This window comes from Mustela lutreola, chromosome 1, assembly GCF_030435805.1.
Source record: "Mustela lutreola isolate mMusLut2 chromosome 1, mMusLut2.pri, whole genome shotgun sequence".
NCBI lineage: Eukaryota > Metazoa > Chordata > Mammalia > Carnivora > Mustelidae > Mustela > Mustela lutreola.
Genome location: NC_081290.1, coordinates 227,098,347 through 227,115,637, shown reverse-complemented (window position 1 = coordinate 227,115,637; position 17,291 = coordinate 227,098,347). Strand labels below are relative to the sequence as shown.

The 17,291-nt window shown below is 50.5% G+C and overlaps 1 protein-coding gene across 1 annotated transcript in view; it reads right to left on the bottom strand.

Moving 5' to 3' along the window:
* Positions 1–8,441: 8,441 nt before the first annotated feature.
* TENM4 (teneurin transmembrane protein 4) overlaps positions 8,442–17,291 on the bottom strand; it is a 721,609-nt gene continuing 712,759 nt past the window's right edge. Inside the window, exons 34-35 of the mRNA XM_059187848.1 lie at positions 16,503–16,645; positions 8,442–14,010 (exon numbers count right to left, since the gene is read on the bottom strand). Coding sequence (XP_059043831.1) covers positions 13,252–14,010; positions 16,503–16,645 — 902 coding nt within the window. The 3' untranslated portion in view covers positions 8,442–13,251. The remainder of the gene's footprint in view (positions 14,011–16,502; positions 16,646–17,291) is intronic.

Here is a 17,291-nt window from a genome sequence, read left to right as displayed (position 1 = left end):
AAGCATGAGAGACCATGGACCCTGGGGGAACTAACTGAGGATTTTGTAGGGGAGGAAGGTATGGAACTGGGTGAGCCTGGTGGTGGGTATTAAGGAGGGCCCGTATTGCATGGAGCACTGGGTGTGGTGCATAGACGATGAATCTTGGAACACCAAAAAAAACCCCCCAAAAAACCAACTCATGTTAATATCTTAAAAAAAAAAAAAAAAAAAAGAAAAAAAAAAAGAAGGGAATCTTGCCTCATCTCCAGTGTTCCCCTTCTCTTCCTGGGTAGTTGGCCTAAAGCTCAAGGGAGAAAATCAGTGGAGCTTCTTAGATATAATTAGGATTCTAGCAGCTGTTTGCTGAAGATTCATGATTTGCTTGGCTGGTATTCCTTAGACCCAGTTACACCAGGGTTCCAGCACTGCCTGGCTAGCTGGGTCTTGGCCCTGCTTCTCGTCTCAGTGCCTCCTGCTCCATACCAAACCACGTGTGTGCAGGTCCACCCTGGTTCGGCTTCTCTTTCCCCTCGGAATGGGGGTCATTTAACCTATGTACCCACACAAACCTGGCATCAGATGTCCTTCAGGAAAAGTGTATCGAGTCAATAAATAAGTAACTGCACTATGGATATTCACTCACATACTCTTCTTCCCCAGCAGTCTCCAGGATAGGATATATGCACTTCCTTTTTGTCTCTCAGCCTAGGAGGGAGCCTGAGTAGCGATTTAATAGTGTAGGCCCTGGGACTGGACGGCTGGGCATCAAATCCCAGTTCCTCCTTTGGCAGGTCCCTCAGTGTCCCTGCCTGCAAAATGAGGATTACAAAGATCTCTCTTGTCATACTGTGGTGAAGACTACATGAGCACTTAAAGTGCTCAGAAAAGTGCCTGGCACTTTGTAGGCACCCAGTTCAAATTAACTGCCATCTGAACCTTGCCTTACTCTGAGACAGATGTAAAGTGTTTGCAAAAATGCATTCAAGGAAGATACCTAAAGGGGAACGGCTCTCAAGAAACAGCATCCTCCCCTCTAGCTCTCTTCTCCTGATTCTCTTAATTGATATTCTCGTTACTGAATGTTTGATGAGGCCTAAGGTAAGTTTCCAAGGCCCATGAATGCTTTTTTTTTTGAGATTGAGAGAGGTAGAGTGAGGGGTAGGAGGAGAGGGAGAGAGAGAGAACCTTAAGCAGGCTCCATGTCCAGTGTGAAGCCTGACATGGGGCTCGACCTCACAACCCTGAGAACATGACCTGAGCTGAAATCAAGAGCCAGATGCTCAATTGACTGAACCACCCAGGGACCCCACAAGTGCTGTTTTGACCACCTCGTCCAACCAGGGGCTCAGCCTCTGCTGTCGTCTACATGGTGTTGTGACAGCATATCAGAGATTCAAGAGCCCTGTCCTAGTAGTCCAAGAATCAGAAGGTGCTGAGGAAGGGACCTCCAGAGCTGCTCTTCCTCCTCTGTCCCTGTTCTGGCACGTGTGCGTGTGTGTTGCTTTCAGGAGCATCTTCCAACAGTCATTGTTCAACTTTGGGGCTGCTGTGCGAGTCAAGAGGATTCCTGTATGAAGGTCGTCTGAGCTACACAAAGTACAGGGGGAGGACGGGGGATTATTATGGTCCTATATAATCTCTCCAATTTTTTCTGCCTATCAGTCTGATGAAACGGCAAAGTGTGTGCGACAGGTGACCACTAGGTGGTGTTATCCATGCGAAGAAATCGTTAATTAGCTGTAAGCTCACCACCTGCCCCATACAATAGAGTGGAAGAGCTGATAACTGTCTATCTGGAGATTACCCCCACCCCTGCCCCCACCCCCGCCCCTGCCATCTCAATAAATTTCAACTACCCTGGCAAGATTGAGGACGGTAGGGGGACAGGCCCAGGAGAATATACACAAGAAAATTGGGGGCAAGGAGGCAAAGTCAAGGCTGCCTGGTTGTTCTGTCCTGATTGCTGAGGTCCCTTCTCTGCCTGGCCCAGGAGATCTGCCCAGCTACCCCCAGGACACTTTGGTGCCTTTCCCTCGGCATGCCCTCCACCCACCCTACCCCGCTTCATTCCTTTCTCAGGGTGTTGGCTTCCCACTGGAAGCCTCCCCTGATCAGGCTAGTAGCTTCTTTGTGCCCCACTGTCCCCACACCTCCTTCTTTCCCAGGCCTTTGCCACTTCAGTGGATTGAGAGGTTTACCATTGAGAGGGATTTCCTGGCTGGGGGTGGATAATGGTGGGAAGCCATGGGGCTGGTTCTAATTAGTCTCCCTTGCCCCCTGGAAATGTTTTCTTGCCTACAAATCCCTTTGGAGTTCCAGGGCCCTGAGAATGTCCTAGCAAGCTAAGTTTGTCCACGCTGGGTAAGCAGCTTGGGGGGGGGGGGGGACTGACTATATGAATTGCACTCTCCAGTACCACAAGGAAATACAGCACTCCTTATTCAAAAATTGATGAAATTCAAGACACAGACAGCAGGAGAGTAAACCAAGAGCAGAACCCATCTGACTACAGGAGCCTGTGAGACTACACAGGCTGTACACCCACGAAGACAGCCCCACGTCTGGAGTGGAGCCAAGTCTCGGGGATGCCTCGTGTCTGTCGCATGGTCATCCGGTGACCTTCTGGCTGTTTGCAAGGTGAATGGCCATCAGCGGACCTTTCCGTGTACAAAACCCTTCTCATCAGACATTTTCCTACTCGCCAGCTTTAAGACATAAGAGAAACAGCCTCGAATTTGGAGTTAAGCAAATCTGGATTTAAATTCTCACTCTATTGCTTAATAGCACAAATCATGAACCTCTCCAGGCCTCATATGCAAAGTGGAAGATAATAACATCTACCAGGAATGTAGCTGTAGGTTCAAATGAGATTTCATGCAGATAGTACAGCATCCAGAGCCCATACCTACCACAGGTCACAGAACTCTATCCATTGAGACTCACTATATGTCCTCAGAAACTGCTGAGCAGGAGAGAACAGGGGCAGATGTTGGGCCTGACAGCTGTCGGGTGCTTGCCCATTGGGGAGGTCACCATGTGGTAAGATCCCAGGGAGCTCTCCCTGAGTGCCCCTTAGTCAAGCAAGCTATGAATGAGAGAACTAGGGAGACCCTAGAGAAACTTAGATCAAGAATTACCGTGGGAGGGGGGCGGAGATTCATTCTTCATTTACCCAATAAATGCATATGAATGTGTTCTGTGCCGGGCACCAAGGATACAGTGTAAGCACAACAGGTGGGATCTTGTCCTCTGTTTGCTTAATGCAGGTGATTACTGTGTCCTGTTCCCTTGGATGCATCTGTCGCTAGCCAACAGCCAAGCAGCATTTACTAGGTGCCCACTATGAGGCAGGAAATGAGACCACAGCAGGTGCTTTGAGACTCCACTAACCTCCTCAGATTGAAATGAATGAAAGCTGTGTGCTTTCATTCCCAAAAGCCAACACCTGTGACTCTTCATAGGCAGGCTGTCCTCAGGAGGCCGGAGCCCCATTTGCTGAGCACACGAGTACAGGAGAGCCAGAAGTGACGGGAAATGACATCCCCAGGGGCAGCCCTTGACCCATGACTGACAGAGACAGAGGTGTCAATATTCCTGCCCTTGGCCCCCTGGGGACAGCTGCCAGGCATGACTTAGCTTGCTTCCCCAAGTTCTCCACTGGACTGAGCCGTGGTAACTGTCCTGGGACTTTGCTTGTCTCACACTCTTGATAGACTTTCCTTGCCCCCATCTTCATTTGTCTACCTGTTTTTCCTGGGACCACTTCCCAATAACTTACTTTCAGACAAATCTTTGTTCAGGATCTGTTTATGGGGAACTCCCCCATCTGAGAAGGAAAAGAAGGAAGAGGAGATATAGTTGTTCCTAGTCTTCAGGTTACTACAAAGAGCGATGCCATGTGTGAGAAGTAAGTTATTATGAATAATGAAGCACAGCTTTGCAAAATAATGTCTTTTGCTGTAGAGAGCATCCAAAATATCCCTGTAATATGATCTCTCTCCCTCATTTGCATTCTGATATGTTTTTGAGTGGGGGAAAGAATTCTTACTTGCTGGGATTGGCACATAAACTCACCTTTGTTTTACCAAATCTGGATACACCCATGGGAGTGCGTCCTGCATGTACCCATCAACCACTGTGTGTTTTGTTCTGTGAAAAAAGTTGAGACATGCTCGGTCAGATCCCCTGGGAACTTTTGGCTTTACGCTCCTGAGGACGAGGTTCAGAGGAGCAGGGCTTGGAGGCCCCTCAGCCCACGTGAACAGCACCCCTTCCCGCCATCAGGAATGTCTTCCACTCCCTCCTAATCCTTTCTCACCGAATGCATCTCTTTGAGGAAATTTACTCAGATTCCTTCCTTTCTCCACCCAGCCTACCCTGAGTTCCCGTCATTGGGACTGTCGAAAGGGGTTTTTGCTGGAACCACTTTCTTAGCGCTTGGCTCGGTCCCCTCCATCCTCTCAAGATAGCTGGAGTCTCTAAGTTTCTAGTGGAAATCACAGGCTGAATCAGGCAAGGAGCCCATCAGGAGCCTTAGACACAGCAGGAGGTGCACGGTGTGGGCAGCCCTGTGACAGAATCATGGCTATGGTCAGAGGGTGAGCTTAAGGCCCCACAGCTTTGTTCCTCCTAAAACCAAACGTATGTTAAGTGAAGTGTGGATTCTAGCTAGGGCTACTGCCCCGCCCACCTGCCTAGACGCAGAGCCCTGCCCTCAGGGTCTGGACATGAACTTTTGATATTGATAGGATTCTGCTCTCAGGGGCCCTATTCACAGCAGTGCCGGCACCCCCTGGCTGCCTTGCCATGCTTCTGCTATCAACCTGACAACTCCCTATCTCTTAGATGAAACGCAAGCTTTTGGGCCTCTGGCCACCTTCCCCAGGGCAAAACCTGGAAGGTTTCTTTTCCTTCGCCAGACTTCTGAGTTCTAGCGAGTCTGGAGGCTGAGGCTTCTGGAGCAGTGACAGAGAGCATATGCTGTTTTCCAGACTCTTCTAGACCTCCTGATTGGGTGGTAATGTTGGTAAGCAAAAAGTCCTGCTTTACATCGAAGGTCCCTTTAAGGCTCCTCGGTGTCGTGTCTAACAGACATGGAGTGCTCATTGAACATTTGTTGATAAATTACAATTGCTCTTCTCAGCCTCCTCAAAGCCCTGGCTCTAGCATTCATTCATTTAGTCATCCATTATCTTCCCAGCCATCCATCCAGCCACCCAGTGATAGAATATCCATATCTGGAAGAAGGACTCCATGCCCTCTGTTCCCATCTCACAGACCGGGGGAGAGATTTTTACCCTAAGCATTCAGTCTGGCGGAGTGGAGTGGGCATGTTTTGAAGGTGAGGGGGGTGATGACAAAGTGAAGGCCTGTCTACTCTGCATATAATGTCACGTACCGACTGACGTCCACCGGGCGGGAGTGCACATGCAGGTAGGAAAGTGCTTCAATTCTTTCCAAAGGGTTTAAAATTCTACAGCTCTAAGAACTGATGATACCTATCTTTGCAAGGTGTGTCTCCACAAGTATGCTTTGGATAAATCTTAAAGGATAAATAAGGTACGTGCAACTCCTACTGCCCCTGGTATGCTGAAAGGGGACTGGCCTGGGGATGGTGGTTGGAGCCCACTCTGGGATTATTCCAGACTTGAGAAATAAATGATGGGGGTTGCAGGGGTGGGGGTGGGGGCTCTCCAGTAGGGATGGAGCTTCCCAAGGTGTGGAGAGAGATCTCCAGTGTGGATATGGAGGGAGAGGCACCTGCAGGTGATGCCAGCGTGAGAACTGGGAACGAGGTCAGGGTGGGGTAACCCCAAATGGAAAGCCTTTGTAAGAGGTTTGACTCTTAGACCCTTCTCCCCTGGATTTGGGACAAGGCATATTAGTACTCACTCTTCTTTTAAGAGAGGGGGAGGGGCTGAAGGAGAGGGAAAGAGAGAATCTTCAGCAGACCCAGGCCGGGGTTCAGTCTCAGGACTCTGAGATCATGACCCTGAGATCGTGTGACCTGAGACAAAATCAAAAATCAGATGCTTAACCAATTGAGCCACCAGGGCACCCCTAGTACTACTCACTTTTAAAGTCTTTCTCCCCATAGGTTGTGGCTTTCTCCATGGTCTCTGGTGGATCCTGAAAAGGGCGAATCTCTGTCAGCAACTTGGGGGCGGGATACAGAGAGCGTGGTGGGGCGCTGGCGAGAGGACCAGCTCTGCTCTCTACAGTGGAGGCAGCTGCAGCAAACCTTCTGGTGGAGAAGGGGCAGTGGAGGGAGGAGCAGCACTCAGTTTGGAGGGGAGGCAGCCTCCTTTCAGAAGGAGGCCCCTACTCTTTCTCAAATACAGCAGAGAGAGGGAGCCCCTAAGGCAAAGAGAAAGCTGAACGGAGGGTGACCCCTCGCCGAGCACCTGCTTTGGGCACTGGAGACACACAGAGCATTAGATAGCCGCGGCCTCCAGGCAGTTTGAGGGGCCAACACGTGAGGCTGATAGAGTCTTGAGACGTGCCTGGCCCATGGCAGGTGCTCAGTGCGTGCCTTCCGAGAGGGGAATACATAGCAAGAAGCCGTCAGGAGCACAGTTCAGCTGGGCTTGAAGGCCCTCAGGTGTGAAAGTCCGTGATACATTTGGTGGGTGAGGGTGGGGGACACGTTCTGGTGCAGCTGACAGAGGAAGACGGGGGTGGGGGTGGTGGGGGTTTGTCTGTGTAGCTGTTACCCCTGCTCTACAGTCTGGCCACCGTGGGAGGTTTCATACACTCAGCGCATCTGAAGTGCCGTGCTAAGTAGCTTACTGGGTCCACAGTACAGTGTAATCAGCAGTGATTCTCCAAGCAGGAAGGGGTATCAGTGTCTCTTGGGAACATGTTAGAAATACAAATTAATGGGCCCCATCTCAGACCCACTGATTCAGAAATTCTCAGGGAGGGGAACCCAGCAGTTGTTTTTTTTTTTTTTTTAATTTTTATTTATTTACTTGAGAGGGAGAGAGAAAGAGAATGTAGAGAGAGGGAGAAGCAGGCTCCCCACCGAGAAGGGAGCCCAATTCAGGGCTCAATCCCAGGACCCCAGGATCATGACCCGAGCAGACTCTTAACCGACTGATCCCCCCAGGTGTTCCCCGCCCCAGCAGTCTTTTTTTTTTTCCCCTAAATTTTATTTTTTCGTGTTCCAAGATTCATTGTTTATGCGCCACACCCAGTGCTCCATGCAATACATGCCCTCCTTAATACCCACCACCAGGGTCACCCAACCCCCCTTCCCCCTCCCCAGCAGTCTTTTTTTCAATAAGCCCTACAGGTCAATCTGATGCAGGCCAAAGGTTGAGAAGCACCTGTGTAGGGAGAAGAGTGCTGGACTTTGGAAGGAAGGTGGGTGTGGTGGGCTGGGGCTGGGGTGTCGGGTGGAACACTTACCTGGGAGAAAGCCTGTTGTGCTTGGAGTATAATGGGGGCACTGAGTACCCTGTCCTCTGAGTGGTATGCATCATCATACTATCACTAGAGAGGAAGACCAAGGCTTACAGGGGTTAGAAGACTTGCTGAGGTCTCTTAGTGCTAGATCCAGGTTCTGCACCCAATTTGGCCTGACTCCAAAAGCAGAGTAGGGTTTTTTCCTACCACGGCAGATGCCTCCTGGTCTCACAGCAGGATGGTCTGGGCAGCAGTCTTGGGGAGCCACAGGTTGCCTGCGGGGGAAGGTAGGTGCCTGAAACTTCCCAGAGGGCCAGGGTTGAGGCTAACAGGAGGGCAGGGAGGCCTTTTGCTCTTATGCCTCTGCCCCGTGACTTGAATTTTCATGAGGTTTCCCATTCACACCAGGAGCTGGGCTTAGCAAATGTACTTTCTGAAGTGACCAGCTGTCATCCCTGACTTCTAGAGCTGAGAGGTTAAATGTGAGGTTAAGTGAGAAAAGCAAGGTGAAAAATTACCTGTATGCTGTGATTATAACTACCTTAGTTATTTTTAAAGCTACATTAAGAACACACAAAGGAAAGAGAGGAAAATGCTCAAAGTTTTGTCCTTTTTTTCCAAGTTGTATTATGTGGTTATAATAATTTCCATGATGACTATGCATTCATTTATTTTCAAGAGTACAACCAGTGGCCTGGGGGACAACTCTGTGCCCCGTGGCTCTATTTTCAGGGTGGTGTCGGGCTGTCCTGCCCCTTGGAGCCCGTCCCTGACCAGTGAGGACATCAACTGGGGAAGGGCATGGCCTGGAGGAGCGGTGGGGCACAGCTGATGTCAGGGGTGCCTGGACTTTTGTGAGGCTAAGCCCCAGGGCCTTTGGGGCCTCTGGCAATGCCTCTCCAGACGGCTGTCACCTAGATGGCTTATGAGGACCTCTGGGGCTATGGGCCCGAGTCTTGTGGGTCACCCTGGGAACAGCAGCAATCCAGAAGTGTAAGTCAGAGCACTGGCTCGGGCAGTCCTTCCTCTCCAAACAAAGGCCACCCAACACCTTAAACACAAAATATTCTTTTATTTGTCAACGAAGGCTACACGGGATCACTTCTGGTTTTGTTTTTATGCTTTTTTTTTTTTTTTTCTAGAAGGTATCTACATCTGCATTTATTTACAGCCTTGTCGGTATTTACACAGTCAAGAATACAGTGTTAGAAACACAAAAGTGTTGAGAAAAAAACTTCTCAAAATTAGTTCCAGACTTCAGGAAAACTATTTCCACATGGTAAGGCCAGAGTCTCCAGTGTTGGTCGTCCAAAGGCAGCTTGGGAGAGTCCTTTTGCCAAAGCTGCGGGTTCAGAAGTGTTCGAGAACAGGCAGGTTTAGAAAAGTGGGACTCTGGTGTCGGGTAAGTCGGGGGCTGCCGGGCACCACCACACGTCTGTGACTCAGCTTCTGCCGGGACAGCTGAGCCTGTCTGAGGGTTGGTTCTCCGCTGGCGATTTGCCCTCAGAATCAATCCCATGTTCTTGGGGACCAAGAAGTCACCCAGTGTCATGCCTTTGGCATTCTAGAGGGGGTAAGAAGCCCAACATGAGCCCCACTCATGCCTCCCTCCGCCCCCCGCACTCTGCTCTTCCACATTTGTGATGAAACCGAAGAGCTCGCCGGTGTCTGGGGCGGTCAAGTACACAGGGCTGGTTTTGGAGAATGTAAAGGTTAGAAAGGATAAAGTTTCTGTCACCTGAGCAATGAGTCTTTAAAATGAGTTTGCTGTTTTTTGTTTTGTTTTTTTTGTTTTTTTTTGTTTTTTTTTTTTGAAGGTTAAATGAAAGGGCCTTGAACAACAGAGTTCTTTCTTTTAATCCCCTCCCTTCCAATAAAACATGGACAAGTGTATAAACCTAGCTGGGAATTATGAGCCTTAAATAGAAGGCTTTGAGTCCTAACAAGGATCCCAACAGAATGAAGAGACTGGGTCCTTTCTGGGACCTCTCCGGAGGCGGGCTCCAGCTCAGGACCAGAAGCTAGAGCCTGGGCTTAGTGGCTGCTATGAGGAATGGAGAAGAGATCTGACTCGGAGCACCAGGAGATCAAACCCCAAAGCCCGGGATCCTGCAGAGTCCTGGCGAGCACCTTCCTCCTGGGCACCACGCTCAGCTTCCCTGCCCTCACCACGTGGCAAGCACAACCACGAGGCTGCAGATGTGAAACTGCATTCTAAGATTTCCCCTCGAGAGCCCTTCTTTGCATAATGGAAACTGCCACCTATAAAGGTGGTACTTAAAGGTCACAGCTGAAAAGGTCCTTTATAATTTTTTAAGTGAATGTGCTTCCTTGTTATATGTGTATAAAAACACTGCCCAGCGTTAATCCCTTTCCTTGCCTCTCCGTCGCCTTCTGCTTCTGCTTCTCCTATCCCATCCTGATTATTTAGACCATTCCCAACTTCTGGTCACCTTCCCAGGGACTGTTTCACATTTCTCCATCGCTAGGTAGACATCAGGCGCTGGGCTGTTCCTTGGGTCAATTCTCAGCCCACAGTTCTGAGAGACCAGCATCAGGGGCTGACAAGGCGGTCATTTATCACAAAAGTTTCTTCCCCTTTCTCTCCCCGTCAGAGCTCTTCCCTTCAGTGCTGTCTGTCTGGAGGATGGGTTAAAAAAAAGAAAATCTCATCCTACAAAAAACCAGGTTGGGGGATCATTGAAGTCCTGTTTAAAATTATGGCAGAGGGGCTGAGGTTTAGGGGCGGATGATAGCTGTGGGAGGCAGGGAAGAGGCAGGAACTCTTCCAAAATTAACCCTTTTCTAGGGCACAGAAGCAGATATCCTGCAGGATCATGAGCTTGCTCCAAGAAATGGACATGTCAGGGCTGCTTGGTGCCAAAAGGGCAGGTGTCCTCAAGGATAGGATTTGATGCTTGGAGGCCACTCAGTGGGCACAGGGAACTCTGGCTTATGCCTTCAGATTCACTCTTGCTGTGAGATTTGGACTGCTGGTCTCGGCAGAAGGACAGACTGAGAAGGGAGGCACTGAGTCACCTGTTGGCTGGAATGGAAGCGGACTCAGGCCAAGGCTGGAAGCACCATCTCCAGGAGCAGTAGTGCCCATGCAGACCGGTGGCACAGAAAGCCGCCTACTCCACACCTGACATCTTTTCTCTAAAGTTTGGGAATGCCTCAACTTCTCCCCACACGGACACTGGGCCTCCTCAGTGGGGTGTAGCCCAGGACAGGGAAAACATTATTCGTTGAAACAAAAGGAACACACAGGAATTCTGTGTTTTTGTTCTTGTGAAGTCCATACTGCTACTTTGGTGGGAGGGGGTGATGGTGGAGGCTCAGAGGGCTGGGAAGGTGCAGGGAGATGAGTCATTCCCTGGGCTCTCATGTTGTCTCTGACCTCCAAGTAGATGTCCCCAGGTCTTGACTAGTCTTGACTAGACACTAGTTTTGACTAGTGTCAGGCAGCCAAGATAGAACTGATCAGCTAGGCTACAGGGCAGGAGAGCTTCCCCTAAGGACTCCTTATATCAAGAGTATGCTTTGAGAGGCATAAGTCTATTTTGGATTAAAAAAACACATGTGTTCTTCAGGCCAAACTGCTGTACATCCCATCCAAGAACAATCGTGCCAGATGGGAGCCCACTACCAGCTCCCAGGGACCACGTGCAGGGGGCCCCAGGAGCATTGCATCTGACCCAGCGGAGCTCTGGACGCAGTGGACAAACAGGCCAAGGTGCAAGGTCGCAGGAGTGTGACTTTTTTGGAAACAGGAAGAGCACTTAGCGAAACGTATCCTCTCATCCCGGTGGGATGACGTAAGGCGAAACCTCCTCTCCCGAGAAGCTGTGGATGCCTCCCTCTGCCAGGCAGAAACCAGGCTACACGCTGCTCCAATTCTCACGCAGTAAAGACCTTCTTGGTTTCATTAGCTCGTGTAATATTCTGAAGACTCTGTAAGGCTATAAAGGTGCCATGAGCTTATCAGTCCAACAAGGTTTCCACAGGGGATAGCTCAGACTCAGAATTCATTTTCCACACTTAATGTAAATGTAATCCATAAAAGTCCCATTTTCTAAGAAGCCCAGCTCAAAAGGAAGCATTTGGCTTCCCCTCCTGGTCTCCCAGAACCTCCTGTGAGTGGTAATGATGATCGTAATTAGGCAGATGAACCAGGAGAAGGAGCTCCTAGCTCTTGCTGTTTACTCTTGCCTCCCCTCAGTGTTTCCCTGGCCTGCTGGCTGCTGCCTCTCCCTGGGCAGCCCCTCCCGGGATGGGCTGTGCCCACTCCTCTTTCCAATAACCTCAGGCCAAGCCTTCACAGGGACAACTGTAGCCTGGCCTCCCTGATCTGTGGGGGCATTGGCCTCAGGAACTGGCCCCATCCTGGGGCAACATGGGGGGGTTGGGGGGGCAGGCGCTGGATGACACTGCCAGGCCACCCAGGTTAGCTCTTTCCTTCTTTCTCCTCAGGCTCTCTTTAAAACCCCGGACGGACACCTCTAGAGGGGAAGCGGTTTTAGAAGAACTTCACAGAAGGAATTTCCTGAAGGCCTAAGCTGCTGCATCCCCGCTGTGTTACTGGCCCATGTATGGGAGGCAGAGAAGCCTTCAGGAGCTGGTTAGAAGATGCTTGGCTTATACCTTCCTCTCTTTGGCTGACTTTTTCTTAAGTCTCTTTCCAGAATCAAAGGCCACCAAGCACCTCTCTCCACACTCCTGCTTCTCAGTGGTGGAGCTGAGCAGTGGAGGGAAGATACCCAAAGTCATGGGGAGAAAGTTTCACCCAGGAAGGCAGGCTGGTACCTTTGCCGCCACTGCTGTCTTTCTGCTGCAGGTGGCCTGCCCCTCCCTGGACCTTGGGCCCATGTGGAGGGCTTGCCGGGCAGTGCTGGTTCTCACATCTGACTTTGGGAGAGAGGAAGAGATGAATAATAAGGAACATCATGGGAAGACTGACCAACCACAGACATCCTGGGTGCCTCTCCCTCCTGGGGAAGATGAGCCTCTTCGTCCCAGGATGTTATGTCACCAGACTGGGGGAAGGGACCTGGGGGATGCTTTCTCCATCCCAGCATGGGGCTGGCACCAACATCTACATGGGATTTGCAAAAAGGGTTTGGGGTTCCATTTAGCATCAAAATATAAAGCTTGGGCAGGAGTTGGGGGCAGCTTGAAAAAGGTGCTAAATGATATCACAAAATTCCCCAGAGCAAGATGAAGACATCTGTGGTCCTCCAGAGGCACAGAACACGGTGAGTAAAAAGCCACCACTTGTCTGTGGGAGCTGAGCCCAAAATCCTCAGGTCCTGCAGACCCTCCTTCCAGGCCCCCTCGGAAGTTTGGTACTAGCCCGGGACTCTCTGCACCCCTCACTCCTGCCCGACCCCCACAGTCAAGGGTTGCACATGAGACAAATTAGCACAGACACTTGTGTCTCACATCACACCAGGTACTTAGGGACAGACAAGGGCACACCTCAGGAGGTGTGTCTCAGAGAGGAGAAATGTACCCCAACAACAGGCAAAAATCCTCAAGGAGAAAGGGAACAAAAGACAAGAAAGTTTTCATTGTGATCACACTACAGAAAAAAAAAAACAAAAACCTTCTGCTCTTTGCAAAAAATGTGTGAAGGCCAAATTTGTGTTTTTCTTTTCTTAAAAAAAAGGATGTTGCATGAGTTACAATGCAACCAGTATCTTTTTTGTTTGTTTTCTGCACTTGTTAAAAAAAGGATTTTTCTTTTTTTTTCTTTTTTTCTTTCTTTCTTTTTTTTTTTTTTTTTAAGTACAACACAGTCAGGTGTGTGGCCACGAAAGAGTAGCTGTCTTTGGCAAGAAGTGCAGGCCGTGGTCCTCTCTGTCACCTCCGGCCCATCTCGCTCTGTCTCATGAAGTGGATGTTGTTGGCACTGTCTGACAGTTCTGGGTACTGTTCCACGGAGATCACGAAGAAGCCATCGTAGCCTTGGACCCGCCCTGTGTTCAACGCCTGCTGCTTCTCCCCCTCTGTCCAGGCCCGCAGGCCTTCCTCCCCTTCCCGAAGTCGCTGCTGCTCGCGGGCCCATGCCTGGCGCACGGCTCTCTGCCGGGCCAGCTCCAGCACTCGTGCCTTCTCCTCATCCAGTGTTGTCCCGTAGCGAGTGTTCAAGCACAGTGCCCCGTACTGGAGCTGGATGTCTGTGTAGCGTCTAGTCCTGCCATTGAGCATCGTGTTGATCTGGGACACGGTGACGTTGACCCCATTCTCCAGGGTTCGCCGCCCCCCACTGAGGCCCAGGATGGCCAGGTCACCTTCCGAAGGCCCTGGTTTCACGAAGTAGTGGGTGTCCACCCCATCAATGGTGAAGTGCAGGTTCTCCAGGTAGTGGGCATTGTTCAAGATGGCAGCAACCCTCCTCCCATCCTCGTTGGCCACACTGATGATGTCTGTGGTCACTCGGCCGTCCTTTAAGGCAAACTTGACCCCTTTGCCGAAGACTGAGCCACTGGACGCAAACTTCTTTGTCTCTGGGGCCTGTTGGCAGCTGGTGATGGTGGAGCCGTAGAGCTGGTCAAAGCGTTCTAGGGTGACGAAGGCCTTGAGCTGCTTCTGGACTTCACACTGTACCCCGAGGATAGACTGATGGGGGAACAGATAGGGAGAGAGAATGAGACAAAGGGGGAAAACCTCTAACAGCCTGAAGAGTCAGCTTATGTTACTAAGTCAAATCTATAGGTGTTTGTTAACCAGTAGCATGCAGCTCTACTGCTGACCACTAGAATATCCTACCACCCTTCCTCTGTCCATTCACCCATCCTTCCATTAAGAAACTGTTCAGGATACATCTCTGTGCCAGGTCCTTTTCTGGCCACTGGAGAGACGACAATGAATCAGACAACATCCCTGTCCTTGAGGAACCCATCATTTACTGGGAAAGACAGATGTGACACAAAAAAACCCATAATCGAATGTGGTAACTGGTGGTCTAAGAGAAGTAGTAGTCATGCCTATAGCTAATACATCTTGGTCTTTGAGCTAAAGAAGTCACATTCAGGATCTCATTTGATCTCTACAATCACTTTATGTAGTAGGTGCTGTCATGTTACTGATTTTACATCTAAGAAAACTAAGTCTCTAAGAAGTTGTAATGGGCCCACAGTAAGTATTTAAGTCAACATTGAACTCGGGTCTGATTCTAGAGGTTCAGTTTCAAGGGCTCTAGATCAGGGAGCAGCAAAGACGGCTCAGAACATCTCAGCCTGAAGGCGGAGGAATGAGGTTCAAGGACAGACTCATGCTTGAGTTGGAACCTGGAGGATAAGGGGCTGATGTGGGCGAGATGGAACAATGGCAGGAAGGCTTAGGAAGATGAGAAGTGGTGATTTAGGTAAACCCTCTTGCCCTGCTTCATTGTTCTCAGTTCTCAGCCTCTGCCCCCACATTATTCTTGGGGGCTCCACAGATGCCCCCACTCTTGGCTGCTTTGGGGGACAGATTAGGCCATGTCTCCATGTCATGCCGCCTACCATTCCCTCCCATGGCTCAGGGAGCCTGGCAAAGCCAGGTTCGGGCGGGCTCCGGGGGCCTTATCGGCAACTCAGGGAAATGGCTTTAGAAACAGGCCCATCGGCTTCTCACTGAAATTAAGTCCTCTTTATAATTAATAGAACCCTGTCTGTGAACAATTATTTCCTAGAGTTTCAGGGAAGCTGGAGTGCTCAACAACAAAGATCTCCGATGCTTGCCAAGGGCAGAAATCAATAATTCATTGACAGGCGAGGTTGGCAAACAGGCCGTCAGAGACTGGGGCTCTGCGCAGGGGGGGAGGGAAGCTGGGGTGGTGGGGGCGGAGCGGGGAGGAGCTGAGCTGTGGGAATCAGCCCCGGGCACAGCCAGGCTGGCCTTGGGGGGGACCCTGGATCCTGGGGACTGGAGCAGGGCTATGGCAGCAGAGAACAGCACAAAGGAGGGTGGGCTCTGTGGTCAGACACACTAGGAGTCCTCACCGCCTTTCCTGCTGAGTGACCTTGAGCAAGTCTCTCTGACCTCTGGTCTCATCTATAAAATGGGGAAAAATGCTCACAGGGTTGTTAACTCTTTCAACCATTTGTTCGTTCAACAGAAGTTTTGGGGCCGGACAGTATACTAGGTACCAGATAAGACCCAGTATTTGCCTTCTTGGGGCTCACAGTCTGGCGGAGACACAGGAAGAAAACAGGAACTCAAGTAAAGTGCGGTGAGTGCTTTGAAAAAGGAGAATTTAGGGTGCCGCCAGAGCCGAGAGGCGCAAAGTCACATTCTCCAGAGTCTAGGGGAAGGAGGCAGCTGAGGACTAATGGAATCAGGTTGAACGCATTAAATTTCTGGCTGCCAGTGGTATGCCATCTAACAACCTCGCTTTCCCCTTTGATGGGGACCGGCGGAAGGCCTGCTCTCTGCCTGATTCACTCCTGCATTCACAGGGGGCAGCCTGGGGCCTGGAAGAGCCAGCTCCTAGTACCCACATTATTCAGAGAGGGACATGGGGGAAGGGGATGAAGAAACCAGCAAAAGGATGCTTCGACCTTTACAGCTATAGAATTCCGTGAGTCTTCCCAAATGGGTCATAAAAGGAGCACAAGAGAAAGTAACATTTGTTTGAACGCCTACAGAAAGCTCCGGGTTGGAATCCCAGCCCCACCCCTTCCCTTGCTGTGTGGCACTGGAAAGCCTCGGGCATTAAATCTGTACAATGTGAACGGGAATACCAGGGGACAGTTGTGCGTTAACTGGTGTAGAATACCTCAGGCAAGTTCAGGGGCATCAAGGTGCTCAGAAAATACCACATTCATATTTAGAACACACCTTCCCTCCTTACACTTTCGCTCTGGGCAGTGACAAAGGCTCATTGTTTTTGTAGATTTCCACACTAAGCGTAACACAGAAAACTGAATAGGGCTTGTGAGGGTCTGTGTGCTGTTACAGCTGGGTCCACGGTGGCTTGCAAGTGGTAGGGTGTCTACAGATTTGCTGAACTGTTTCTGGTGGGCTCTGTGGAGGCCCCACATTGGTTTCCATCATGCTTTCCTGGAAAGCTTTGCAAGACCCACTCCTGTCATGTCTGAAGGGCCCAAGGGTAGGCAGCCAATTACCTTGCTGTTGTCCCACTCCTGAGTTTTCATCTGTGTGTGGATGAGCTCGTAGGATGGTTCCATGGCGTCTGTGTCTGGCTTGGGGTAGCCAGGGATCACGTTGTGTAGCTGGAACCCAAAGGTGAGGAGCCAGCTGTTCACATCTGGGGGGGAGAGAAGCAGACATGTCCTCATGGAGTAAGTGGCCCTCAGAGGTGACATATCCCAACAAATCAGCCTCAAGCTAGGCTGCAGCGGGGGTGAGGGGTGGAGTGCTGTGGGTGGGACAGTCAACTACTACATGCGCTTTGCAAAACCGCTCCGTGGTTATAAAAGCCATGTGTCTGCTCGGGACCTGGTGTGCCCCTCCTGGGTATGTGTCCAGTAGAGCCCGTGTTTCCAGATCCCCCGTTCTGTCACTTCATCTCCTGGGGCCTTGGCCTCATGCCCGGGGGCAGCTGTGGATAGAGGAAGTCCCCCCGCATCCTCTCCGGCCATTGGGAGGACACACTTGTGGGGGACAGCCACATCCAAAGGGAACATGTAAATGAATGTTTTCAAAGAGAAAATTCACTTAAGACAAGCCCTGCCTCCTCTCCCTCCCTTCCTACCCCCTTCCCTACCTCCCAAAGGTCAAAGAGTCCCTCCCCCACTCCCACCTTTCATTTATTCTGGGAAATGACCTGAAGAAGTCACTTAACCTCCCCGTGCCTTCATTATCCAATCTTTAATATTGGGCCTGAGGATCTAACCCCATAGGGACTGGTTTTGTTGATGTTATAACATTCCTGGGGAATTACTAATTATAAA